The sequence below is a fragment of the Lissotriton vulgaris genome, chromosome 5 (genome assembly GCF_964263255.1).
Source record: "Lissotriton vulgaris chromosome 5, aLisVul1.2, whole genome shotgun sequence".
NCBI lineage: Eukaryota > Metazoa > Chordata > Amphibia > Caudata > Salamandridae > Lissotriton > Lissotriton vulgaris.
Window position 1 is genome coordinate 1,834,778,242 of NC_141693.1, and position 21,780 is coordinate 1,834,800,021.

A 21,780-nucleotide genomic window follows, 5' to 3' on the forward strand; every position below is an offset into this window, starting at 1 on the left:
CTTCAAAATGCCTGCTCCGTCCTCCAGACAAAGCCAGAGGACTACCTCAGTAAAAACCACGGTGTCTACCACATCGGCATCGTCGCCCTCAGCTTCAACGACGATGACTACTTCCTCTTCATCTACAGGTAGGCCTGTTTCTTCAATTATTCCCCTGACAATGTCGACGAAGACTACACCGTCGACGACGCCATCAACAGCGACGAGCACATCGTCGTCCAAACCGTCGTTGACGAGAGTGTCGACGAGAGACTCGTCGACGAGACAATCGTCTACGAAGGCACCGTCGATGACGACGACGGCTGCGCAGTCGTCGACGACCAAGATCCCTTCGTCAACCCCTCCGTCGACGAAGACCTCGTCGACGCCCGGCTCGTCGGCGACGAGCCCGTCGACGAAGACACCGTCGACGAAGACACCGTCGACGAAGACACCGTCGACGAAGACACCGTCGACGAAGACACCGTCGACGACGGGCTCGACGACGACACCGTCGACGAGCGATTCGACGACGAACGAAACATGGAAGAAATCAAAGCTGGTGGAGACGCCGTACATGATGCTACCACCGTCGACGGACCCCTCGACGACTACGAGCTCTACCATTCAGTATACCAAACAGGAAAAGTCAATAATTACCCCGGAAACGACGTCTCCTAGCAAGGTGGAAAAACAACCACCTCAAGAAATTTTCCAAAGCGAGGAATCAGAGGAGGATGACCATCTGAATCCCGCTACTTCTCTCACAGACCTCCACATAAAATGCCAAAGCACTGATGAGGAACAGGACGAATTCACGTATCAGGAGCACTCGGTCCAAGCCACTGTCCACACCGAAGTCACCCCCATGATATGCCTGCCGGCGACACTGGTGGATGACTTGAAACTTCTTGTGCAAGACTACAAGCGGCGCTTTCCGGAACCTAGCAAAGGAGGTCAAGCACCTGAAAGTCCCGCACCAGAGGACAAGGAAGATCAGACACCTCCAGTGCATGTTCAGGTGTCCGCACCGGAACGCCCTCATCCTCGCCATCAACCCCACCAGGAAGTTCATCCTCAAGTGGTGGTCTCTTCGGACGAAGAAGAGGAAGAGGAAGAACTGGAGGAAGGAGAGGTCCAGGAGGTTCACTCAGACCACTCGGACCAGGCTGATGAGGACGAATATATTACATCATCCCCAGCTTCACCACAACCACGCCAAGCGGACTCCCCACCGGTGGACATTGCGGGTTTCCACAAGCTGGTGGAGAGAGCGGCGAAGAGATTCCACATGGTGGTGGAATCCACGGAAACGGACTGTTTCCTCCATGACTTCAAGGAACAGCCTAAAAAATCTGCAAAAGCTGTTCCAATCATAGACTTTTTGTGGGAACAGGGAAAGAAGCTAATGCTCACTCCTGCTTCTGTGCCAGCGGTGGTCCCACGCCTTGATAAAAAATACAGGGCGCCACTCACTGCAGCGGCTTGCCTAAATGGTCACCCCAAACCGGACTCGGTAGTGACGCAGGCGGCCCAGAAAAACTCCCGCAACCCTTCATCACCACTGTCAGCTCCCCCGGATAAAGAGGGCAGGAAACTAGACACAATAGGCAAGCGCTTCACTTCCACATCGGCCATGTCCATCAAGGTGGCCAACTCCATTGCCTTGCTAGGACGCTACAATCGACAATTATGGGAGGACATTGCCCCTTACCTAAAGGAACTACCTGATGACGTCCAGGGTGAGGTGAAAGCGCTCCTCGTGGAGGGTCAATCTTCTGCAGCGGAGCTCATAGACTGTGCTATCGACGCAGCCATGACAGGCTTCCGTCAACTTGCGGGAGCGGCTGTGCTGAGACGACAGGGATGGCTCAAAGCCACTTCATTCCGCCAAGAAGTTCAGGCAAAGGTTCTAGACATGCCCTTCGACGGCCAGCACCTGTTTGGAGTACAGGTCGACGAGGCCCTACAGGCCATTAAAAAGGACACAGACACGGCAAGGGCCCTGGGATCTCTACAGTTCAGAAACCAGTCCTTTCGTGGCAACAAGCCCAGGGGTCAATCCTCCTATAGAGGCTCATATCAAAACAGGTCCTCGTCCTCATTCTCGTACAATCAAAAAGGCCAGTACCAACACAAGCAACAACAGGGCAGACAGTCTTCATTCGGAAGGTCGTCCTACAGAGGTAAAAACACCAAGAGGGGCGCTGGCGGCCGCCAGTGACCACCTCCTCCAGCCAGTCCGAACACCATCTCCGTCCTTTCAGATTGGAGGAAAGCTGACCCATTTCCTTCACAATTGGCAGAACATCACCACGGACCGGTGGGTTCTTCAAATTATTCGATTTGGCCACTCCCTCGAGTTCACCTCCATCCCTCCCAATACCCCTCCACGCAGACGGACACACAAACATCCACGCCTGCTTCTAAAGGAACTTTCGACAATGCTACAAAAAGGAGCAATCGAAAGGGTTCCGGCATCCTCGAAGGGGAAAGGATTTTACTCCCACTTCTTTCTTGTTTAACAAAAAGAAAACAAGTGGAGACCCATCCTGGATCTCCGGGGGCTCAACACCTTCCTACGAAGCCAATCATTCAGGATGGTGACAATTCAGGAAATCCTGGGCATTCTAGAGAAAGGAGATTTTATGGTGTCACTGGATCTCCAGGATGCATACTACCACATCCCTATCCTCAAAACTCACCGAAAGTTCCTAAGATTCGAGGTGGCGGGCCGTCACTATCAGTTCAAAGTACTGCCGTTCGGCCTCAAGTCCGCGCCGCGCATATTCACGAAATGCCTTGCGCCTGTGGCGGCATTCCTGCGCCAACTGGGCCACCAAGTCTTCCCCTACCTAGACGACTGGCTGGTGAAAGCACCCTCACCTGGGGACGCGGTCACGTCCTCCAACGCCTGCACCAATCTCTTTCAAAATCTGGGATTGACGCTCAATATCAAGAAATCATGCATGGTGCCCGCAACAAAAATTACCTTCCTAGGGGCAATGCTAGACACAAGCTGCACGAAGGCCTTCCCCTCAAAAGAAAGAGCAGACAGGATCTTATCTCTGGCCACGGCTGTGGCAAAGAGAAAGCACCTGAAAGTTCGGACTTACTCCTCCCTCCTCGGGATGATGTCTTCCTGCATACTCCTCATACCACACTGCAGGCTCAGAATGCGGCCCTTACAGGAGGCACTCGCGAGCCAATGGACACAAAGCACTGGCTCATTCGAAGACATCCTTCGGATCACACCGAAGATTTCAAAAGCTCTACAATGGTGGACAAGTCGTCACAACCTGATGGTGGGCTTGCCGTTTCTCCTCCCAGCATCACCGCTGGTGATAACAACAGACGCCTCCCTAGAGGGTTGGGGCGCGGTGCTCCAGGACCTACAGATCAGCGGCAAATGGGACTCTCAAGAGCAATTGCTCCATATCAACCTCTTGGAGCTGAGAGCAGTGTTTCTGGCTCTACAAGCCTTCCTACCCCGCATCCAGAAATCCCCAGTGCTCGTCAGGACGGATAACACCACGACGATGCACTATTTGAACAAACAAGGGGGAACGCGTTCACTCTCGCTCTCACGCAAATCACAGACGATCTGGAACTGGCTGGTACTACACGACATCCAACTCAAAGCGGAATACGTGCCGGGAAGGGACAATACCATCGCGGACGCCCTGAGCAGGCAAAAATCCCTCTCCCACGAGTGGGAACTATCGGACAGCGCCCTCACTCACATCTTCTCTCTTTGGGGAGTCCCAAACATCGACCTCTTTGCCACCAGGAGGAACGCAAAATGCCCGTGCTACGCAAGTTGGCATCCCCAACCAGGATCACTAGGAAATGCGTTCTCCATCGGATGGTACAGCGTCTTTGCATACGCCTTTCCTCCATGCCCGATGATTCCACGGCTCCTGAGGAAAATGAAAGCGGAACCATGCACCCTGATCTTGATCGCCCCGTCCTGGCCGAGGCAACACTGGTTCTCGGATCTGCTTCGACTATCCATCAAATCACCGATCCGACTGCACCAACACCCAGCCCTACTGACGATGTCCAACGGACAAGTGCAACACCCGAACCTCCAATCGCTCAAATTATCAGCCTGGCTCCTGAGCACAGAGAATTCGGGGGCCTGAATATCCCACAAGACTGCAGGGATGTGCTAGCCAAAGCAAGAGCGGACAGTACGAACAAGACCTACTGTCTCAAATGGAAGAGGTTCTGCATATGGTGCTCGGAACAGGGATTACAGCCACTCACCATCACACCAGAACAAATACTACCATACCTCCTGCATTTGGCCCAGTCCATCAAAGTCCACCTGGCAGCAATCTCGAGGTTCACCAGAACGATCACAGGACCATCCCTGTGGTCTAGTCGGCTAGTTAAACAATTCCTCAAAGGACTGTACAGATCCTTCCCGAGGCCTCGGAAGGTACCCCCCACCTGGCAGCTTAACCTGGTACTCAACCAGCTCATGCGACACCCGTTTGAACCCATTCACAGGGCATCGCTTCAACACCTTTCATGGAAAACTGCACTCTTGCTCGCTCTAACTTCGGCCAGAAGGGTCAGCGAGCTGCAGGCCTTGTCCATTCAAGAACCTTATCTACAATTCAGACATGATAGGGTGATACTGCGACCAAACCCTAAGTTCATTCCAAAGGTACCGTCGGACTTCCATCTCAACGAACCTTTGGTCCTTAGGTCTTTCTTCGCCAACCCTTCCACAGCAGCGGAAAGGTCACTGCATTCTTTGGACCTTATGAGGTGCCTGAAGTTCTACCTGGAGAAGACTAAGGAGCTAAGGAAATCCTCACAGCTGTTCGTGGCATACAGCAGGCCAAGAATGGGCCTACCACTCACGAAGCAAAGCATATCCAGATGGATCTCCTCGGCGATTTCCTTCTGCCACGAACAGGCCGGCCGGCCTCTGAATGATCATGTTACCGCTCATTCCACCAGGGCGATGTCCACGTCAGCGGCGCTGTTTGCAGGAGTGCCAATCCTGGACATCTGCAGGGCGGCGACCTGGAAGTCACCGCATACTTTCTCCAGACACTACTGCCTGGATATCGAACTCCAGAAGGATGCGGCAGTGGGCCAGGCGGTGCTTCGCCATCTCTTTCAGTAAGGTGAGCCTTCCTACATCCCGCCTTCCAGGTATGCACATTATTGCTCTGATGATATTATATCTAAGCTGTCTTTTTATTGTATGATATTATATGCATTATCTACTATGACGGCAGAGCAACTCTGTTTTACAAATGTGCTACTGTGATTGCTAGCTACTCTGATTCAGGCATGTGAATCTATGAAAGACACCCCTAATACTGGATAAGAAATGCGTTACTTACCTGTAACAGCAGTTATCCAGTATTGGTGTCTTTCATAGATTCACATGCAACCCTCCCGCCTCCCCTGGAAGGACTCACTTCCCTCTCGGAACTATACTACGCCAAACCTAGCTGGGTGCGTACGAAAATCTGAGGGACTGAGGCTCCTCCCAGGAAGGTTCTAGAGGGAGGTCGGAGCTGATTGGCTGACTATGTCAGTTTGGTCCTTTTTACATAAGGACAAGGAAAGGCTACTAAGGCGAGACCCTTGGACCCTTTTCTCTCTATGTATGTCTATGGACATTACTTTTTTATTTACCGGAGGCTCCCGTCTCGACGACGGGGAATGATTCAGGCATGTGAATCTATGAAAGACACCAATACTGGATAACTGCTGTTACAGGTAAGTAACGCATTTCTTCTGCGGCAAGGCAAATTATAAAGCTTTATGCGGCACATTTTGTAATAGTATTAATTCATTACTTCTTTAGTTTTTAAAATTGGTAACACTGTCTAGCCATTGGTTGCACCTTATTAGTACCAGTTTAGTACCCAGATATAGCAATAAGCAAGAGGAAGGTGGCCAGTCCTGCTTTGTAAAGGGCCTTTCACTACGCTGCAACATTTTAGTAGATTTTGAATCATTTAAGCAAGAATTTTTTTGTTGTTAAAATCTGCAGATTATGCGGAAGATGATGGACTGTGTGGCAAACATGGCAAATCTAAAATTATGGAAAAGTTGCTGCGGCCGCACAATAGCACAATTTCAGTGGCCCTGCTAATAGGGCAATCTGGCAGTGCCCAATGGTCTGGTCTGATTGGTCCGTGTGTGGGCTGTCTTTTTATGTTTGTGTCCTGTTTTATTGTCTTGTGGGCTGGTTTTTACTGTTGATTTCCCTGATAAACATGGTCTTCAGAAAGCACAAATAGTTGGAGTCTTCCATATCTTGCAGAACACACAGCGTGTTTACCAACTTTAAAAGTGTCCCAATTAGCATACCTTTTGAGAATTTTTTTGCTTTCTGATTTACTATACGGGCAACTTTTTATTTTCAGGCCTGGGTCTATTTTTCTCCCAGTGCAACACTGCAGAGCTGCCTTGATATACCGTGTTAGAGAAAAATAAATTTGAGGCGAATTTCAACCTGCACCTTGGTTTAAAAGGGGACTCCCGAGGGGCAAGCTTGCTGTACTTTCGGGCTGTGAATGTTAAATTAGCATTGTCGATTACATTGAACAATATTAGCGCCTGGCGCTCCGAGAGCACTACGAGAAATAACGACTGGTGGAGAGATATGGGAAGGCAAGCTGAGGGGACGGGAGGGAACCGTGGTAGGTGGTGGGGGTGCAGAACACGCCTGTGAGTGGATGTAGCACTGAGAATGACATAGCAATAAAGCAGTCATGGCTTTGGCAGCAGGGAGGTATCTGGGCAAGTACACATTTGCAAGAATGAATGTTTTCCGCGACAGAAACATGTACAAAGGGGTAAAATGACACATTTTTGACGTAACAAACGCTGAATCAAAGGGAGAGAGGAACATAGGGGCATATTTACAAGCCCTTATTGCCCCAGGAATGTCACTTTTTCCAACATTCCTGTTACGATAAACCCTTAGTTGAGGTGGCATTAAACCACTGAACTTGGCTTAAAGCCATCTAGTAAATTAGACCCCATTTCACACTGCATTGTGCAACACGTATAGAAACAGCAAAACACCATGAATCATTTAAAGAAAATGACAATTTGCAACTTCTATGTATGCTGCATAATGAAGTTACAAATCACGATTTGTTTATGTGTAGGAAGGGACACCTTCCTGCACATAAACAGACATTGAATCCCACCAATGTAGACACCCTTGCACAATGGCTCAAGTTTGCCTGCGTTGACGCTAGGCAGCTAGATTTAGCACCAGCGCCAGGGGAAACACAGGGGTGCACCGCATTCTTGTGAATACGGTGTATCCCTACATTTTCAGAATGGCGGAGCGAGGCATTAGCAATGTTTGTTTAATGCTACATTTTGGCATGTGAATTTGCCCCTTAGTACCATGTTCATAAGATATGGCGCTGCTTCTCTCCACCGCTGCTGGCACATCTAAGTTCCCTTCCTTTCTGGTGTTTTGCAGCTGTCAGAGTTTCTCTTTGCTCAAATGTCAGTAATTTCTGATATTTATATGTTTCCCTCGCCTTCATTGCTTGATTTTGCTCGGGGGAAACTGTCATTCATAGTCATTGAAATGTCACTCATAATTACACTAAAATTATGAAAATGTCACACATACCATTCTGAAATCTTGGCAGTTATGCAGTCGAGTCTGGGGCCGTGGCAGTGCCTGAGCGATTTGCTGCAGACTGCAGCAGAACCAACCCCTTTGGTAGAGACCCTGCCAACACTGTGGCATACTGTAGCCTGAGGAAGGTAAGAGCTAAACAGTTGTCACGCGGGGAGGAAAGGATCTTTGGTGAGTGGCAGGGCAGTGGGCACAAGTCCTATAAAAAGAAGTGGGGGGGACTAACCAAGTTAGGCAGTCAGCAAATGACATCATGACATGTGCCATCCATAGCTGCCAAGGTTTCAGATTACTATGTGTGACATGTTCATAATTTCAGTATCGTTATGAGTGACATTTGACACTTTCTTGCGAGCAAAATTCAAGCAATGAAGATGAGGAAACATAAATATCAGAAATTAGACCCATTTGAGCACCGAAAAACTCTTAGAAGATCTAAAACTGCTGTAAACGCCTGCTGCAGCTGACTATAATTAAAATGACAGCTATGGACCTATAGTAAGCAGGTCACATGGCTCCGCTAAGAATTAACGCCAAAAAGAGCAAGGACCTGCGCTTAGGCTGGAGAACCGCAGGAGCGAAGCTGTGCAATAAGAGCCACTGACAATACAAGACAACAGTTTAGTAGAGAATACAGATCTTTACTGAACCCCATTAATGTAGAAGGGGTATTGCTGGGTGCACATGACGCATTCAGAGTTGTAGTGGCAGGAGCATCACCAGAGCCTGCCTTGATGTCCTGGCATAAATATCTCTAGTGTCTCACAGCGAGTGACAAGTTACACACCAAGTATAAATACACCAGACAACACTTCAAGCAAAGGATTGACATTTTTATTTCTGCCCATGGCACAGAAGCAGCTTGGTCTTCGTTCTTGGATCTGACTATGTTGGCAGCACACAAACTTCATATCTACAACTTTTTTGGACGTATTATTAAAACACCTTCCTGAGCTCCGCCCCATCCGGACCCCCTCTTCCGGGGCCCCCACCTACGCTCCCTGCACAGGGCCACCATGAGCCTAGAGCCGGCCCTGAGAGGGGGTGGGAGAAGGGAGTTAGGACTTCTATCCATCTTGTTTGCTTCCGTGCTTTTGCCTGTATCTGCACAGGTCTAGATGTAAAGTGTGTGGTGGGATTGGCCAGATAGATTGATAATGTTCAGTTTCTTTTCTACTTGTTTGGTTATCAATTTTCAGGAGGAACCACAAACATTTCCAACCAGCTAACAATCCACACAGAGATCACTGCAGCGCATGACGAGCTAAAGTCCCATGCCCAGCAGCAGGGCTGGTGGGATGGACAAGGGGTCTTTGACTTCTCAGCAGTGTATTCCCTGGTTCATCAGCCAGTCCGTATGGAGGCAGCCAAGAAGAGATACAGTGCTGGCAAGGAACTACTCAAGGAGCACGAAGGTGAGCCTGTGGTCTTCACTTCCATCCTAGGACACCTGCTTTCATGCTCCCGCATCGCAGCATAGGTCATGGGGAAAGCGGAGTATTTCTTCTCTGCCATATTAGGGTAAAAACTTTTTTCTTGCATTCTTGTGATCTGATGGAAGTCTTCTCTTCAGTGTGACATGGATAAGCCCAGTAAATGCTTACACTTGAGGACTTTGTACTCCTCCTTTTGGGGATTAGCCCTGCTCTATAACATGCACCAGCCAAGGGTATCCTGGACAGTCTGCTGAAACTCTCAGCATAGGAACAATGCCCCTTCCCTTGCTATTTCTGAATCCCTTACTGAGGTAAAGTTTAGTTCCCTCTGTTACTGAGATTCTTTCTGTTGCACGTACATGGGAGTTGGGCTTTCTCAGAGGTTGCTGATCTGTGAATTCCTTGCTGATCTCTTGCTTCGCCCCCTCAGGTCACATCACTGTGCAGACGATCATGGATATCCTACGACACAAGGCCAGTGGAATTTGCATGGATTCTGGAGGGTTTCAGACCACGGGCAGCATGGTGTCCTTGCTCCCCCCGGACCCCGCACTGCCATGCGTACACTTCTTTACTGCCACACCAGACCCCTCAAGGTGTGAACCAAGCTCTTCCCATTTAATGAGACGTTGTACGTGATGCTAAGCCTATTCAGTGAAAGTTCTTGTGCATAAATATTTGTGTTCCATATTTCTGCCTGTAAAATATTCTTATCCATAAAAGCGAGCCTTTTCATTTGTATGGATAAAAGTGCAATGGTCTGAGCAGGTCAGCTTTTCTGGGTCCATTATGTTGCAGCTCACAATATGTCTTGCCGCTTAAATCTGCATCTTTCTCTCTATGTTGCTGTTTTTAAATATCCTGATCAGCTAGTGTGTCAACTTGCATGCCTGTGCGATTCATCTCCCTGTTACAGGTGCTTGTGTGATTGTATTTGCATGAAGAACTGTTTACAGAGAGACCTGGCTACATGAAGAAAATTATGACATAGAATGTTCTTCTGGTTATGATCTTTAGGAGCATCAGGCTATTGAGTAATGAGGTCAGGCTAGGTAAGCAGGCATTAGGCTTGCTGGTGGTGTCCAGAATTATGAGTACCTATGCTTTCAAAGCTAAAGTCCATTAACTTGCTCTGTAACTGCACCCAATAGGAGCAGCGAATGAGTGAGGGCACAGACCCTACTCTAAACCAGCTATTCCCCACTGAAATTAAGCTGCTATTGTTTAAACAAGCCCAGTCTTCCGTCAGTGATTTGTATTGACCAAAGACCACTGTTTCTGTAAAAACGCCTTGTTTACTTAAAGAAAGTAGTGAAGATAAATGAGCGTGACATCTTTCGCAAGCTGCTGGAGCCTCCTATGCCTGTAAATGTGTGGAGATTTGAGTTCTACCAGTTGCTGGGAGATAGAGGTTCTGTGGGTTTGGCCACTATCAGTCCACCCTGTAGATATAAGAAGACTGCTTGACCACACAGTCTGTGCCTGTCTTTCTGTCCTGTCAGCTATTTGAGAACCTCAATGTTGTACTTGTGTTTCATCCACAGATCTGTGTTCAAACCCTTTGTCTTTGTTGACAATGTCACCTGTGCCCTCCAGGTAGTATCTCCTAACTTTGGGGCAGACGACCCTGCCAGAAAGCTGCCTCGTTTTCAGACAGCAGTCGATCGCCGACATGAGCTGTACAGAGAACATCAAAGAGCTTACGAGGCTGTAAAAGGGAGTCAGGTAATATATACTAGTGCTCACTTACAAAACGGTCTATCTTATGTATGTCTCTACCAACCCGTCCTCACCCTCTATGTCTAGTGCCCCCAGTCTACTCATTGACTGCTTTAAAGCCTACCTCTTGTTTTCTACCATGTCAGGTGTCGTCCATTGTTTGTACTTTGCCTGGATTATGTCTCTAGCACTTGACCTCCTGATTAAGGGGAGTACAGAAATCTAAATGTAATAATTATAAATGTGCGTTCGAAATGAAAATCAAAACCTCTGGTTTACAACGTGCATAGTGTAGAGTGAACGGGTCGTTTTTCTCTATTAGTTTTCATGTTTGAAGGGCTCTTTAAATTATAATCCAGTTATAAACTGTTCTACAAAATATGTACAATTGTTTACCAAATCCTAATAAATTCTGCCTCGGGAAAATGCCTCAATAAGTAGCAATCTTCCATCTAGACCTATGTATTTGACAAGCACATTTCCACAGTTTATCTTTCAAACCTTTTGGTGAAGTGCCTCAAAATGTTTAATATTTCTTTCTGGTGTTAACTCCGCTTTTAGATTGGACCAGAATTTCACAGACTTGTTATTTCAATTGTATGATTTCATCTCTCATTATTGCAGACATTCTTGCTCCTGACAACTTTTCATTTTTGTTTCGTTTATCTAAATTACACTCTGAGATTCTTGTTGTTGTTTTTTTTTAAAAAGAGATTTTATTTGGTTATTCCATTGAATTGTGGGCAGCAGCCCTATAAAAGCCTGAAATAAGACACAGCACGAGTACCGACATTTTTAAACAATTGCAAGACCTGCGAAACAAGCAGGTTACATAACTTTAACGAAATGCCGTCTACTAGACCTCGGTATTTGTGCATATGATTCGTTAGTAGAGTGGTCGGTTATCATACAATATGGAACGGTCAGATCGATAAATATATGGATAGGTGATGTCTCCTATCAGGTGTCCATGGATGGAAGAGGAGGAAGATCGATCCCACGATACGTCGCCCATCAAGTCCATATTTTTCTGTGTTTTTTGGGGCAGCAACGAGCTAGAAACACAGCAGTGTCCGCCTCCATACATCTGTCAAGTTCGGTTTTCCATTTGCCGGGTGCATAGTCTGGGAGAAGTCCCTTTCCACATCTGGGCGATATCACGCTTGGCTATAGTAAGGGCCAAAAACAATAGATGTTGTTTGACTTTGTTTCCGCCTATATCTTCCGTGCTGTGTAAGTGGAAAAGTCGTGGGTCAAGTGGAGTTCCCATAATAGTACCTCGCTTAAGCATGACGATACTCTGAGCCAAAAGGGCTGCAACACAGTGCAGCTCCAAACTGTATGTAAAAATGTCCCATTCTCCCTCCCACATCTTAAACATATAGGGGATTGGATGACACCCATCTTACTGAGTCAGACCCGTGTGTAGTAAGCGTGGTGTAGATACTTGAACTGAATAAGGTGGTATCACGTGGACACTGTAGCGCCTCGAGGGCTGGCAATGGCTTCGGGCCAGTCGTCGTCCGTCAAGTCAGGAATGTCGGCTTGCCGTGCTCGCAGCCTCGCATCTAGCATTGTCCGTGTGTGGGTCATCCGTGTCTGGTATATTTGCCTAATTTTGTACAGGCCCTGATCTCCCATCAGCAGTCGGCCCTCCAGAGGGTAAAACTCCAGAAGGGTCTCAAGAGCATGATTCAGGGGGGTCAAAGCATGGCAGAGTCGGAGGTATTTATAAAATTGTGTCTTGTGTAGTTGGTATTCTACCTGTATTTGCTGAAAGTAATTCAGTGTAGGATACCGCATCACAAAACCCCCATCGTAGATATTCCCACCAGGTCGCACCCGCGGAAACCCGCCAGGGCCGCTACCGGGTGGAGGTATGTGCCATAATGGAGTTGTTTGGGTTAGTGTCCCGCACCACCCCATCTGTCGGACCGAGTTTCGCCATAACTGTGTCACTACTCTACTCGCCGGGCCAGAAAAATCTAGTCGTGTGGCGCTATAAAGGAGCTGGAAGAGAGGGTTCCCTTCCATTGCTGCATGCTCGGTTGCAAAGGCTGGGTCGGTTGGAGATTTATACCACCATTAGTTTATTATTGATATGTGAGAAGCCTCATAATAGGAATATATGTCCGCTGTTGTAATACCCCCACAATATGTAGACTGCACGCAGGTGCAGAATCCGACCCTAATTGCCCCTCTATTCCAGAGAAATTTATTTTGTATAGCATTTACTTGCCCGAACCAGGATTGTGGGATATTATAGGGGAAATGTTGTAGTCTGTATAAAATTTGAGGCAGAGACACCATCTTAAAGATGGCCGATCGTCCATAGAGTGATAGTGGAAGGAAGGACCAGATAGTAGTTTCACCATTCAGACTCATGAGCAATGGATTGATATTATGTGCCCATGAGACCTTGGGGCATGGCGAAACGGAGATGCCCAGATACTTAAAGCCATCTGTCACGTGTGATAGCTGTGACGCCCAGGTACCCCGTCCCTGGTGACCGCAAACTGGAAAGTAGATGTATTTTGTATGGTTGGTGTGCAGGCCAGTAGTTTCCCCAAACACTCTAAGGATTTGCAATATGCGAGGCCCCGAGAACCACAAGTCCATCATAAAGAACAGGATGTCAACCGCGTATAGCGTGATGCGGGCCGATCTCGACTGGGACCAGTCGAATCCACGGAGCATCGGGTCACTCCTAACCCATGCTGCCAAGGACTCCACCGCTAAGGCAAATAACAGTGGGGACATGGGTCAACTCTGTCTGGTGCCCCTGCAAATGGGGAAGGGGTCTTAGCGATAGCTGGCTATTAGGACCGACGCAGTCTAGTTATTGTAGAGCAAGCGAACATAGGCAGTGGTGGGCGGTAAGCACTACTTTGTCTGTTGCCCCCATAGTGTCGTCCCAATCACCCCCCAAAAGGGTCAGATCCTCCGGCAGTCCCCTCTCCCCAAACTCTAGAGATCTTGTCGACAAAGGTCTCTCCTAGCGGAGGGGGAACATATATACTACCTATCGTAACATGCTCACCTTACAGTGTGCCAGTGACAAATACAAATCTGCCACCGGGGAACGGGACTCTACGATGTATAAGTATGGCTACTCCCTGGGATCCCCTGGTGAATCCAGGTGGTAAATATAACGGTAACCAAATTGAGCCAAACAAGGGGCTTTAGTACCTAGTAGGTGAGTTTCTTGGAGGAGTAAAATGGCGGGCCCATACCGTTTGGCCTGATGTAGGATAGCGCTGCTTTTGACTTTATTAAGAAGACCCTGGGCATTCCATGAAACAGCAGAATGGTCCCCGAGGGGGGCTGCATCAACCTCCACTATCATCCTGTATCTCTAAAAGCACTATAGTGGTAAAATTGGACTCTAGATGACAAGTCTGCATTTAAAACAATAACAACAAAACTTAATTCCCCACGTATTCCCCCACCTGACACCGCCATAAACTAGGAGCGGCGCAGGGCGCACTAGGCCTCCAAAAGGGGAGACCCGGGCCCACACGCCAACTGAGCCCAGCCCACCCACAAAACACTTAACAAGGGGGGGATCGAAGTGTCTCGGGCCTGGCAGCCCCATGGCTGGACGTCCACGCCCATTCAGAGGAAGCAAGTATTAGGAGAGCCTTAGTGAATAACAGTCCGCTGCGACATATAGCTGGCTGCTAGCGCTGTGACTGGATAGCTCAGAAGGCGCGTTCTGGACTGGTGGATTGTCTGTCTGAGCCGGAACTATGACTTCGCTTAGATTTGGTTCTGCAAGGTCTATTTAGTTGTGATCCATGGGAGGAGTCCGAATCCAGCCGCGGTGGTGAGTGCGGCTTAAGGTGTGAATGTTTGTCTGTCCATGCGAAGACGGCTTCCAGGGTATCAAAGAAGAAAGATTTTGAATTGAATATCACCCGCATCCTGGCTGGATATAACAGCATATACTGCAAATGTAGGTCTCGTAGCCTGCGCTTCGCCGTTGTGACCGGCTGGCGTTGCTGCTGGACCTGGCGTGTATAATCATGGAACACCATTATGGGCCTTGAATCATGCTGAAAGCGTTCTTTGTGTCCTAACAAACTGCTAAATTGTATCCTGGTTGGCGTAGTTCAATAACTTTCCAATTACTGGTCTGGGATTTTCGCCTGGGGTGGCATCTTTGTCAATGCCCGGTGAGCGCGCTTCATGACAAAGCATGTGGAGAGTAGTTCCTGTGGCATGAGATCCGTGAGCCACTGGGCAATGAATCGGGTCATTGAGGATCCTTCACATCCCTGTGGAAGGTCCACGTAGCGCAAGTTATTGCGCCTTGGCCGACCTTCTGCATCTTCCACTCTAGAGGCAAGTTCCTGCGACACTGCGGTGAGTTTGTTGACCTTTTTCTGAAGAGTAGTCACAGACCTCCACCCCCAAGACCCGCACCTCTGCCTCTGTGATGCGGTCCACTGCCTTCCTAAGATCCTGGCGCAGAAATGAGACCTACCATCCCACAGCGCTGATCTTGGTCTCTAGCTTGTCTCTGGCATTGTTTATTGCTGCTAGAAGGGCCGCATTATCGGGCGTCGAGCTTGCCCCCTCGCTCCCAGCGGAACTACCAGCAGGCGCAGTAAAGTGATCCAAGGTGCCCTGTTTGGATCCAACCCCGCTAGGTTTGTCTCTGCCCATTGCGGTTAATGTCAGATAGGTGGCGGAAGCTTATGAGAGAAGAGGGGCTGATTCCGGGACTGCACTGGCACAGGGGGAGGCACGACCCCAACTAGAGGCAATGGTGGGGACCGCACCCAGCTCCACTACGGGGACACTGTCAGCGGGTCCTCACGGATCCAGGTGTGTCCTGGGCTGCAAGGCGCACCGAGCCTTGCTCAGCCGCTTCCGCAACCCACGATTGCCTGCAAGGAGGCCTTATAAGAGGACCAGACTCGCCGGACCGCCCACCAACAGTGCCCCCCACGATACGACGCGGCCCGGGCCCATATATCCAGAGGTCTCCCCGATTTAAGAAAGGGGGTCGTTAATGTGAGCTGCGAAGTAGATACAGGAGAGATGGGGGGGGGGGGGGGCCTCACTTACGAGACCCCAGTCGGCTGAGAGGCATAAGTCTATGTTGTGTCTTCCTTCCACCAACCCACTTCACAAACTGGCCGTGAAACAATAGTGCCCAAGGTGATCTCTCACCTATTCTGCCTTCACAGCATGTGCTTTAGTTGTCCCCGGTGGAGCAGCGCCTCTGGGGACAGGGCGATGGCCCGGGTGTGAATGTGGGCCTCCGTGCCGGCAGGGAATGTGGGAAGGCCGCATCTGATACCGACGAGAACCCTCAGTCAAGCGATGCTGAACAATAACTGCCCGGGCTCTTCCGCCGCCGACAGGGCCACCGTAGTTTACTCCCAAACTGCCTCCGCCAGAGCACTGTGCGGGGGAGAGAAGATGGCGGCAGGTAGGCCGCAGCAGCGACAGGTCCGACTCCTCCGCCCACAACAGTGGTGAGGGCTGGTCCCGGCAGTGTCTGGCGTCTCAGGTGAGATTTGTTTTAAACTGGCTGTTTAACACCCAGGCACGTTCAACAGAAAGATTATATTGCTTGTTGCGTTGTTTCATAGTGGTTTACTTTGATTTTGTTTGGTAGTGATGGTATGTTGTATTTCTCCTCATTTGATAACATTGCGTTGTGCTCATTGTAAACATGGAAGTGTCTTTCGAATTTGATGTTGTTTTAGTTACATTTATAGTTGCATTTCCTTTCAAAATCGACTGTTAAATGTTTTTGAATGGTCTAAGTCATTTAAACTTGTCATTTTCTCGAATATTCAATTTTCTCTTCATTATGCAGGTTATTGTATTTGTCTGGGGTATGGTAAAATCATTTTCTCTCCATTTAGTGCACTTTTTGTGGTTGTTTCGGTAGTGTTCTTGTTCTTTCAGTTATCCTTATTTGTTGTTCTGACTCTAAAACAGTAGCTTGAGGATATTGTCTTTTGTAGAACTTATTGCATATTTCTGGTTCTCTTAACTGATATTGTTCACTGTGGTAATAATTCATTTGAGCACAAGTAAGTTGTCTGTAAGGTAAATTTGCAGCTAATGATTTTGGATGAAAGTATCCAGCATTTAGTATACTGTTTTTATCTGTTGACTACACATATAGTTATGTGATGAATTTCTTCTGGCTAATACTTATTCTCTAGGTCACCTCCGATTGGCCAGAGTTTAACATAATTTTGATTGTGCTATGGTTTGAATTCAGTAATTATCAAACTCTTAGTTCCCCTTCTGTGCCACTCCGTAACCCTAAGGAATCATCATTATGCCACCATTTTGCTGAGTGATCTTTCATTTGCTGATTGGATAATATCAGTTTTTGTTTGATATGGTACATTGTTCCATCATCTCACCCTACCGTCCTAATAGGGCTTTGCGGTCTGATAGTAAACATCTGGCGATAGTCCCTAAAATCAAAAGATCCCGAAGTGGAGGGCGTCTCTTTTCCTATAATGTCGTCAGGTTGTGTAACCGCCTCCCCCTCCATATTCGTCTTGAGACCAACTATCTGACCTTTCGAAAACTCATAACAACCTTTTTGTTCCGATAAACACTACGCGGAGTTCATGATTGGACTGTTTCCAGCGTTGGGATGCCTCCAGGAAACAACGCGCTCTAGAAATGCTGATTCATTCATTCATGAAGACATTTGCATTCCTTGGGGCCATGTCGCTGCCCATCTCAACTTCGACTGTCTGTTAATAGAACTTACCTGCACACTTGAACTTGGAATGGTATATAATATTATGAAGTAACCGTATCAGAAACATTCCTTTCTCTTAAAATTCAGGATTTTCTATAATCATTGTTTCCACTGCCCCCTTTCCTCCCTCATGTGGTATGTGGCCATATAGGTTGACAACATCATATGTGAATTGTGTACAACCATAAGTGACTAGTCAGTCATCCATATTCAAAAGGATATCGGTTGTATCTTTGATTACTTAGGGCATCCGTTTCATCCCCCATTTCAAATGATCATCCAAATATTAGGCTAGTAGTATAAAGCAGTGGTTCTTAACCTGTGGTCCATGGACCTCTGAGGGTCTGTAATGCCTTCTCTGGAGCCGCTAATGCTTAGAAAATTAAATAATATTAACAGATTTATAGTGTTCATAAAACAGAAGCAAACTGTACAAATCGAAATTTTAACACGGTCTGTAAATGGGAACAAATTTGAATTGGAGGCTAAAAATTAATATAGTATCCTCAGATTGGTGCATCAAACAGAATTTCTTATGGACGATGAGTGGCCTCAATTGAATTTAGAAACCTTTCTATTAAAATAGTGTTTTTTTTATATATGTGAATTAAATCAAATATTTTATCATTTGTGTATTTTTATGACTAATGCTTTTTTTGTTATTTATTTTTGAGTATTGTTTTGTTACTCAAATCATCGAATATGTTTAAGCCAGGGTCCCCGGATTCCAATAGTGATTCAGTTGAGGTCCCCGGGTTACAGTAATGATTAGGTGGGGGGTCCTCACAAGTCAGAAGGTTCTGAACCACTGGTAAAGTCGAATTTTCAGTACTCCATACAGTCCTGGGATTAGTCCTTTAGTTGTCTCAGAAATATCCTCCTTCATATTCATCAAACCATGTACTCTGATGAGGTCTTTCAATTAAGTGCTCGCTCTGTTTCTTGATTTCGGGAGCAGGATTTTCCAGCAACATTAGATATTATTGTTCGTGTATCAGCAATGACATGTTTTCCATGTACCATTCTTTGTCCAGCAGGACAACTGTTCTCCACAATACCGTGATTTTTTGTTAGTTGGCAAAAAACTTTAAATTCTGTTTGTTTGCTGTTGGAAAACTGATGTTCTGAATGTTTTTCAATGTAGCTTTTTCACAGATCCTAATTATTTTGTTGTAACTGGAGCTTTTCGTGTGGATTTAAGTGTGTACTTAATTAATTCTTGGTATTTATTGTGAGGTTTTCCTAGGAAGAATGCTTTCCATTTCAACTTGCAGATAAACTTATCTTGGGTTTTGCTTCTCTCTGATATATGTACTGTCACAAGCAGCTGGGTAGGGCACCAGAGATTACCTTGCGCAGCAGGAGCTGGTTATTGGACCTGATACTCTTCAGGTAGCGTTTTTCTAAATGTTTAGATTTTTCCACATGGGTTTTGTTAATTCTTTTGTTTGGCCTCCGGGCTCTGGGCACATTCCCACTATAAATGCAGCACCAAAATACGCGCCCTTCCTACCCGTGTTGGGAAGTGGCACAGACTCGATGTTCTTTAATATGGGCCGGTCTGCCATCGCAGACCAGCGTGTGCCCACTGGCAATGAGTGGCCTGCCAGCGCAGGCCGCTGTGGGTGCGCACCTGTGCCTGTGGTGCTCGTGACGGTGTGTGCAGCCTGCCTTCGCAGAGTGCGCGCGCACCGACCCCTATATTAGTTAAACCCGTGTCCAGCCTGCAGTTGTTGACTAATGTGGGCGCACTTGAACATTTGGTGCTGGGGATGATGTGTCTGACTTACCATTGTAGGTCAGTGTGCGCAATAGCGCACATGCGCCCAGGTAATGAGGAATACCTGAATGTGTTTTCAACACCTATGAGGCCTGTTCTTCCTATAAGGTTAACATGGGGAAGTGATTGACACTACTTCAGGCTGCAATAGTGGATTGCAGTGGAGCAGCAGCATGATGTTTCCTATCGATTGATTTGCTGAGCCAAATCCTTTCCAATGGTAAAGGTGATGTTTGCATCACTTAGAAATGCCACTTATGGAATATGACAGAATTGTCTGGTGCGTCGTCACGCACCAGCTTCAAGCTGCACTGCCATTCGACTTCCATTTAAAAAAAGTCAAAAAACAAGAAGCCACTATTTGTCCAAGTAATTCACATTTATTCAATCTTTTCCATTCAATTTCAAAACAGAGGCGGCGTAATTCTGATCATCAAATGCCTGAAAAATGCCCATCCAGGCCTTTATCCAAAAACACAACTGAATTCGCTTTACATCCTGGGACCATGCTGTTATAAAACCCAATGCGTTTTGGGCTAGGGACCCTTCCTCAGGGGTAGCTGTAACGTGAAAGAAAACCCATGAGAATCGTAAAGAATCCTGTGCTTCAAGAATGCCTACAAAAACCATCACAACCCCATTGATCAAACGTGTTGAATGCTCAGTGTGTGAAAATCCATGCTTACAAAAACGATTGTGCGCTACATGTGAAAAACGAGCTAAATTAAACAGATCTCTGTTGTGTATTAAACTGAAACATATGCTACAACTTGAACTCACAATAACCCTTGTGCACTGAGCCTAACACCACCAGCGTGCTACATGCTTAGTATAAAAGAATCCATGCTTACGAAAATAAATAATGTCCTAAATGTGAAAGAAAGAAACATAAGGTATTTCTAAAACCCATGGCAAACCAAACTATGCCCACAAACTTAATGATCAACTCACATGGTCACCGATATGCAATCTCTAATCACGGTATTAAAACGATATAATCAGCCGTGTTGTAGTTTGTGAAACCAACAAGGATGAGAGTGAGAGAGAAAAAATGCTCGTTTTAAACCCATCGTGAGTACTGCAGGTGCAACCAATCAAGTTAAAACCCTCCCTCAATAGTAAACCAAAGAAGTAAACATAAAGAAAATACATAAAACGTATACACATACAATAACTGCACATTCCTACAAATGAAGAAAAATTAATTGATGCTAACGAGTGGACTGTAAATATAATCAAAATTAACACTGCTTTAAAATTGAATGGAAAAGATTGAATAAATGTGGATTACTTTAACAAATAGTGGTTTCTTGTTTTTTTACTTTTTTAAATGGAAGTCGAATGGCACTGCATCTTGAAGCTGGTGCGTGACGACACACACGCACCAGACAATTCTGTCATATACACAGGCTAATGGGACTTAATACTCTTCTGGTCTGCACACAAACATGGATCTTGAATTTTTCTTCTACATTGAGTGCCTTGAGCTGAACCGGAGTGCATGCCAACTCTTTTCTACTCATGGAATATGGACATTTCTGTGCTCTGATTCTCGTGTTCCGTTGTGCCTGGCTCCAGTGGACACCAAGGGTTGTGGGAGCACATCTGTGCATTTCACAGCAAAAGCTATAAACCATGGGCATTCAATAGGAACAACTGTGAACAACAGAGGGTCGTATGAAATAGATAGGAGAGTGAGGTATTGGACACTTGGCCTCCTGGCCCGGATCATGACCCCGCTATAGATTAAGACATACATTCCACGGCCCCATGGCAGACAGACCTACAATTTAGGGTAGACATCTGTGTTCAAAGGGAAAACCCTACACCACCCCCTAACGTCAAAGGCACACAATAGTATAACTGTGGGTGCCATCGTTCAGCAAAGGGGAAGATACGCTTTTGGGGACGCTGGACTGGAGGACCGGACTGTGTGGGTTCACATTGCTAGAGGACTCTGTTGTGCACATGTACAATTACTGCCATTGAAGGTGACAGTGTGCCCTTTCTGAATAGCTGAGACCTACTGAAGTGCAGTGCCCTAAAGTGTGTTCTCCAAGGGCCCGTTGGGGGGCGTCTTGTTCTCTGTCGGATCTCAGGGACACCAAAGATCTCCTACGGGGGACCTATACTATCTACCTTACATGTGGAGCTATACTATCTACCTTACATGTTGAGAGCATTGCCCTCTCATGTGCCCACATCAGCTACTAAATCCCAACGGGTAACGTGGTGTGAGCATGGAAAAGATTTGTGCCTGGAGACCAGATTGCCTGGTGCGGGACTCTGAAATCTTGCCCACAGCTAATGCGTGGGATTCCTGAAACGCAGGAACCCGAACACTCATGAGTGTCTTGGTGGTGAGCAGATTCAGCGGTTGCGGGATCCAAGGTGGCCTGCTTTGTCGATCGTGTCGCATCACTCTTGTGTGACACACCGGCTGCATGCTATTTGCGTGCAATGTCCGATTCACAGGGTG

General features: G+C 47.1%; 1 protein-coding gene across 1 annotated transcript in view; it reads left to right on the plus strand.

The window, feature by feature from the left end:
• SCRN2 (secernin 2) overlaps positions 1-21,780 on the plus strand; it is a 203,371-nt gene that overhangs the window by 146,951 nt on the left and 34,640 nt on the right. The window contains exons 5-7 of the mRNA XM_086924298.1: positions 8,821-9,036; positions 9,488-9,653; positions 10,602-10,782. Of these exons, the coding sequence (XP_086780424.1) occupies positions 8,821-9,036; positions 9,488-9,653; positions 10,602-10,782 (563 nt within the window). The remainder of the gene's footprint in view (positions 1-8,820; positions 9,037-9,487; positions 9,654-10,601; positions 10,783-21,780) is intronic.